The sequence below is a fragment of the Thunnus albacares genome, chromosome 22, assembly GCF_914725855.1.
Source record: "Thunnus albacares chromosome 22, fThuAlb1.1, whole genome shotgun sequence".
In the NCBI taxonomy this organism is placed as follows: Eukaryota; Metazoa; Chordata; class Actinopteri; order Scombriformes; family Scombridae; genus Thunnus; species Thunnus albacares.
The window spans coordinates 9,299,487-9,306,595 of record NC_058127.1 but is presented as its reverse complement, the minus strand read 5'-3'; the positions used below and the strand labels follow the sequence as shown (position 1 = coordinate 9,306,595).

Below are 7,109 nucleotides of genomic sequence, written 5' to 3'. Positions count from 1 at the left end.
CAACCAAAATAAACCAGTACCAAGTTGTATCAAAACTTCTCCAGTCAAACGATACCTGCATTCAACCCTTTTTGTACCCAGATCTAGAAAAAAATGACTAATTGTATGGTTTTGCTCGCAGTCAATCACCACAAGCGTTCTTTGATTTAATGCAATGTGCTCCTTTACCGCAGCAGCTACAACTCATACAGTATGTGGTGATAATACTTCATTCTAATAAATGTTTTAATAATTTGAACACTTTCAAAATGTATTCATGTAAAAATCATTTGGTTGGGGAGGAGTGGTGGTATTTTACGCAGCTGAATGCTTCCATTCACACGATGAGTATCGAATGAAGTGGAAAAAAAAGGTATCAAATGAAGTATTCTACTGGTATCAGTATCACTTAAAGGGTACTGGAATTGATACTGGTATTGTTAGTTTTTAAATGATATCCAGCCCTAATTTTTATGCAGATAACATGCAATACAGGCCATCCTTTGTACCCTTCCTTAAGTTATTTTCTCCTACACCTGTTCCTCATACTTTCCTTCATAGCCTCATTGTGGAAGGTTATTTTAATCTTTTGCATTCCATTAAACCTGTTTGATGAAGGAAGAAATAGATGGATTTAATCAAAGATGAAATCCTCTACCCTCCCGGTACATTTCCCCACAAATTATTTTTGATTTTTATGTTTTATATGTTTTGATTTTGATTAAACAAAAAAGTCAGTCTGCTTGACACTAAAGTCTTAAAAGAGCAACATTTTATTTGCATCATTTGACTACTACTGCGATTGCACTATGATTTCTTAAGAGCATGTTTCCCTTTCTTAATGATTTCAGACATGGCAGACACTTTGGATAAGTACTCATTTAGTTGTTCTGTGTGTCTGGAGCTTTTCACTGACCCAGTCTCTACTCCATGTGGACACAACTTCTGCAAACTCTGCATTGAGAAGTACTGGGACAGCACAGAGCTGTGTCGCTGTCCCCTGTGCAAGGAGATATTTTACAAAAGACCCGAGCTTCGGATCAACATCTCTTTCCGAGAGGTGGTCGATCACTTTAAAAACACGAATACAGTCACAGTGACGAGCGCTGAAGCCCGTGAGGCCAAACCTGGTGAAGTGGCTTGCGATGTCTGTGCAGGTGTGAAGCTGAAGGCCATGAAGTCCTGCCTGGTTTGTATGGCATCTTATTGTGAGACCCACCTGGAGCCTCACAAGACAGCAGCAGCTCTGGGTAGACATAAGCTGATTGAGCCAATCAGAAACCTGGAGGAGAGAATATGTAAAAAGCATGAGAAGATCCTCGAGCTGTTCTGTAGGAAGGAGGAACAGTTCATATGTCAGATCTGTGCTGAGACCGACCACAGCCAACACAAAGTTGTAACAGCAGAGTCCGTGTTACTGCAAAAAATGGTAAAATTTCATTATTTTGTTAATCCAAGTTTCATGTTGTTCCTGTTGCTTTAAAAGAGCTCTTAATTTTCCCCTTGCCCAAAAAAGTTTTTACACTGTGTGTAGCATTTTAAATTTGATCAATAATTCATCACCATATGACCTTTTTCTGGAATAATTTAGTATGCCAGAAAAAGATTTAGTGTGCCCCAATACATAGTAAGTCAAATGCAGTATGCCAAAAGTACTAGGATGTCCATACATCCATGCTTTTCTAGCTATTCTGATCCGCAATCTTCGTCACATCAGCTGAGCCACCGAGAGATCACAGACCATTGACGCTGCAATGACAGGTGCTACAATGGCAGTATGTCCCAATTGTACTAAAAGTAAAAAGTAGAAGTCTGAACACGCTGCATAGCTGGAAGGACTTGTTGCCACTACACTTAATTTTACTTTGTCCAGTTTGGTAGGTTATCTCCTGAATTGCTTTACAGCACAAAACAGCAAAAGGTTAAGTTTTTTCATAGTAAATGTGGCAGAAAAGCTTCTGGTGTCTTGCAGTGAAAGACAGTAGAAAGATTAAAAGATGAAATGACTCTTTGTTGCAGGAAACACTTACATAAAATGTGGTCGTTATTAGGGAAAGTAGTGTGAGGGTAAATTATGACGTTAGCTTAGATGCAAGGATTCATTTTTGTTCAGGAAACATTGAGATTTATAGGAAATGTGGTCTTGTTTTTTAAAAGTAATTTTCTCCAGTTTTCCCAGTTGATTTGCATTAAATGTTCAAATATGTAACTAGCCACTGCACCATATTACACAGAAATTTGTGGGTATAAGTGCAGAAAAGTTTGTATCCCAGCAATCACATTAACACATAAACTTGGGGGAGACTTGTTGGCTCAAAGTTGAGTTGTGTGCTCACGTTTTCACCACTACTATTTAAATTTCCCTGCAGATTCAGGTCAAGAGGAGAGGGAGAGAGGTGGAGCTGATGATACAGGATCGACAAAAGAGGATTGAGGAAATCAATCACTCAAAGAAACAAACCAAGGTGGGTTCAAAGTCAACTCAAGAAAATGGTGAATGACTTCAAAGAAATTAAACTCGGGAGGAAGGGAATTCACACACAGCACAGCGCATCAGATATTTATCAGCTGCATACACCTGCCTCAACTCATACACACCTGTTAGTAATCTCATTTACTCAAAGAAATGCCCCCAAAAGTTATCATTTATGGCCACAAAGCTGTCAAAGAACAAAAACTTTAGATTTTCTTTAAAAAGTCAAAGAAAAACCAGCAAATCTCAGATGAAATTTTATTTTTATCCACTTTTTTTTTTCATCCACAACATTTCAACTACTTTCAAGTCATCAGACAATTCCACTGCTTTCATTTCTTACTCTTCCACTGACAACTACATTTCTATGCAACTAACTTGAACTAGCACAGATTTCTTTCAGAACTTCAATTTCAAATGATACTTCCATCTGAAATGTCAATTTCAGTGAAATTTCTTTGCTTGAACTTCAACTAAATCTTCAACTGAACTCTGTACTTACTCTTGAATTGACATCTTTTGTCATTATTTTTATTTTCTTTGTATTGTTGCTTTTTTGCCTGTTTTTTTTTATTGTATTTTTTTTTTATTTTTTGCCTTTACATTTCAAAATCCATTTACTTGTGTTTGTCAGTACTGGTGTTTGTGGTTTTGCTGACAGATTCAGGGTTATGGTTGGAGCCATTGCAGAAGAAATTAAAATAAATTGATTTCTAAACATTTGTCGGATGAATAAGATACATTTACTTCAACTAATTAAATTCAAAAGTGGATGGTATTCATTTGCAGTTTTCTTTTTCTACTACAAGGTACATGGACATAGTAAGACTTGTTCAAGTTTATATATGTTATCAAGTACAAATTGACAACTCCCATATTTGCTTAGAAATGACTGCCCGCATGGATTTATCACCAGGTTGGTCGACTGTTAAAATATGGATATGTTTTATATGCTTGACTTGTAGGAGAATGCACGGAAAGAAATGGAAGCAAGTGTTCAGGTCTTCACGTCTGTGATAAAGTCCATTCAGAAGACCCACAAAGAGCTTTTGGAAGAGATTGAGGCCAGACATGATGCTGAACAGATGAGATTTGAAAAGCTCTTCAAAGAACTGAGGCAGGAGATTTCTGAGCTGGAGAAGAAAAATGTTGAACTGCAGCAGCTCTTGCACATTGAAGACCATATCACCCTCATGCAGGTCAGTCGGGGGGGGGGGTGGACTAAACTTGTCTGTTATGTGAATGTATGAATGTATCTTTATGTACAGTATGCTTACAACAATGCATGTCTAAATGTATGTGTGTTTGGTCTGAGTTGACAGATTTCTCTTACTGTACCATTAAATTAAGATTGACTGTCATGCAAGAAAGCGGATTTGAGTCTTTCCGCAGACCTACAGTACAATAAACATTCACCTTTTTATTAACTGTAATCTTTCCCTAAAGAAATTAGTTTTAGTCGTCTAGTGTATTTGCCATAACTATAGTCTTTCCCTAACCTTTATTACTGTCTAAATTTCAAGTCACTTTGCTGATTTCATGCCATGTGCAGATATAGTCAGACATTAGAATTGCCATTAAAACCTATTATCACTATTTTTTTATAATAAAAATTACATGACAGTGTAGTTTGAGAGGTGCTGGTAGTGATGAACCTACAGTGAATTATCAGCGACTCTGCAGCTCCCCTCAGCTTTATAGAGCTTTATAGCGAATTTCACCTCATTTAGCTGTCTGGCTGCAACTTGGTTCACTCCTCTCATAGTGCCGTTTTCAACCAAAACAGGCTGTTTGCAAAGAAAAAGCTTTTAAAACCCACTGTACCTTCTCAGCACCAAACAGACACAGTTAGCAACTAGCATGGTGAAAAAGTAAAGAGCCAGATATTTCCCTCAGGAGTTGGTAGAGACCAAAAACAGAGCTAAAAGGAGAGTGAATATTGAACTTACATTCATCAGATGGACAGAAACACGACTCCAAATGAATGTTGCTCCGTAACTACCGGATGTGTAAATAAGCAGCTGTTTGCTAACAAGTTCAATATATCAATTTAAAAGTGATGAGATGTCAATGTTCTGTTCACAACTTGTTTCTGCTGCCCCCAAGTGGCCAAAAAAACTCTAAAAGCTAATGTAGGTTTAAATGTAATCGATGGTTTTGCAGAGTTGTCAAATACTAATGTTCTTGTCTGCAGACAAAGTTAAGAAACGTGTACCTTGGCCTGATGATGGCGCCAGATTGCGAAAGGTCATGTTGTTCATTTCACTTTACATTTAACTTGTGAGTCTTGGCTCAACTTTCAACGCAATACTTTTAGCGCCAACTGTGCTTGGTGTCACCTGTGCTTAGAGCTTTCAGCGTGTTCTCAGTCAACAGCAAGTTAACAGCCAGTGAAAAAACTTCAACATCGTTTCTGTGTCTCATTCAACAGGCATTCAGTCAAGCCTACACGCTACCATCAACTCAGAACTGGCTCAGCATCCCTGTTAATGAAGTGGACTTTTTGGGTTATATACGCACATCTTTGATTAATGCACGAGAGTTCATCAACCTGGAAATAAGAAAGCAGTCAGCCACTGGTAGGTTTGACACAAAGTCACATTAAAAATGACCATAATGCAAAATTTAACTTAACCCCTCTGGGTCTCCTTGCTTTTTTTCACTGTTAAGACATGGAGATGAGATAAATTGTAGATGTGAAATTGCGATACAAATGTGAAACGGATGATCTGTGTTGGCCCTTCCTTTTGCCCAGTGCATGCTGGCCTTGCTAAAGAGAGAGTTAAATTAAAATTACAGAAGAAATGAATGAATAAATGAAAATATTGCTCAATATTTCTGACACTGTTTCATTGACAGTTTGACGGATGGAATTTGATTTGACGAAAATGCACATTAAAAAAAAAAAAAAGATCAACTGTGCTTTCACTAAAGATCATTTGGTCACTGCGGGTGATTTGATAAATCAATCTATTTCACATCATTTAACCGCTCTGTCATTTATCACCGATCACGTCAACAGCATCATCCATCACATTGTTCATTATGTTCTGTCTTTTCCCCACAGAGCTCAAGAAAGTTTGGCGATATGCAGGTAACTTCTCAAAGTCAACATCCAAGGTGTTCACTTCCGTCAGTAATAACCTCATAGTTCTGAATGTTACATGTCATTATAAGAAAAAAACATAAAAGAATGTATTGTTTGTTTGACTTTTCCTTTAAAATTTGAACGTAGCCTTTACAAGGTCTCAAAAAGAATCATTTAACCACACAAAACCCTCCACACCACTGCTTAGTCCTCACATCCTGTCTATTCTTACAGAGGACATCACCATTGACCCCGACACTGCGGGGCCCTGGCTCATCGTCTCTGAAGACGGGAAAGAAGTCAAGCAGTCTCCAAAGAAGCAGAAAGTTCAGAGCAGCCCAGCGAGGTTCACAGAAAACCCTTTTGCTCTTGCGACAAAGGGTCTAACCACAGGCAGGCACTACTGGGAGGTTGGGGTGAAGGAGAAATCCAACTGGGTGCTGGGAGTCGCCTCTGGCGCTGTAAAGAGAGGAGAGCAGATCACTCCGTCCCCTGAGAGTGGAATGTGGGCTGTTAGTCACGTGGACGGAGGGCAGTATTTTGTGCTCACGCAAAATCCTTTTCCTTTGACGTTGTCTCCTCGTCCTCAGAGGGTGGGGGTGTTTGTGGATTACGAAGAGAGAGAGGTGTCGTTCTTCCATGTAGAGGCCAAGACTTACATCTTCACCTACACAAAGTGTAACTTTACAGACAGGGTTTACCCCGTATTTAATCCATGTTTGACGACAGAAAAGAAGGAGGTGGCTCCTCTGAAAATTATGACAGTAGAGATTACAAAATGAAAACACTCACCAAATGTCATCATCCAAAGCAAAATAGACCTACTTTTCTTACTGTTACATATATAGCCTAGATAATGATTGTATAGGTCCAGACACAAACACTGATCTAATGTAATAGTTATGATTTACCTTGAAGCCTAAAAGGAATATTACACCTTATAATTACTGCATCACATTACCATCAGTGCTTCTTGTATATTTCTAGGGTCAGTGTGTTGTTTGCTGCCGTTTTGCTTACATATTAATTTTTTTCACATTGAGATATTTCCAGTGTACTAAAGCTATAATAAGGTAGCACAGCATTTACAACTTTAAAATTCATTACTATTAAAAAAAATCACAGCTTTACTTGTGTGATGGATTGTGCAACAAGTTAACAGGATTTATCTGGGTGTTTTCTGATCTATTGTTTTTATATTTGTTTGTTTGATTTTATCTTATATTTTATTTACTTTTCATCTTAGAGCAAATTTTTTTGTTATTGTGTTTTTAGATTGTCCTAAATCTTCTGTTTGCCTGATGTAAAGCACTTTGAATTGCCTCTGTGGTTTTGGGAGATGTACAAATAAAGTTACAGTACATAACGTAATAGAACATAAGGTCACTATAACAAAAGCTGATGAACACATAGAGTTAGTTTTGTTTTAATCATCATTGTTTGAGATCTTCTGTAATTTTTTTGAGTTAAAATTTTTCTTTTCCTTTGTATTGTTTAATTTTTTGAGTGTTTTGTGTCATTTGAAAATTCATAAATCAAATCAGTTCACTTGTTTCCTGTTTGTTTTGT

General features: G+C 37.6%; 1 protein-coding gene across 1 annotated transcript; it reads left to right on the top strand.

Annotated features, from left to right (window-relative positions):
• Window positions 1-797: 797 nt before the first annotated feature.
• Window positions 798-7,019, top strand: LOC122973930 (E3 ubiquitin-protein ligase TRIM39-like). The gene is made up of 6 exons (XM_044341729.1): window positions 798-1,408; window positions 2,349-2,444; window positions 3,418-3,651; window positions 4,884-5,031; window positions 5,520-5,546; window positions 5,775-7,019. Exons 1-6 carry the CDS (start codon window positions 821-823, stop codon window positions 6,320-6,322), a joined length of 1,641 nt encoding a protein of 546 aa, XP_044197664.1. The 5' UTR covers window positions 798-820; the 3' UTR covers window positions 6,323-7,019.
• The last annotated feature ends 90 nt before the right edge of the window (window positions 7,020-7,109 follow it).

Coding starts and splice junctions, on each gene's coding strand:
- LOC122973930 (XM_044341729.1), top strand. CDS start 821: ATGATTTCAGACATGGCAGACACTTTGGATAAGTACTCATTTAGTTGT. Junction 3,652..4,883: donor ACCATATCACCCTCATGCAG/GTCAGTCGGGGG, acceptor CTCATTCAACAG/GCATTCAGTCAAGCCTACAC. Junction 5,032..5,519: donor AAGAAAGCAGTCAGCCACTG/GTAGGTTTGACA, acceptor TTTTCCCCACAG/AGCTCAAGAAAGTTTGGCGA.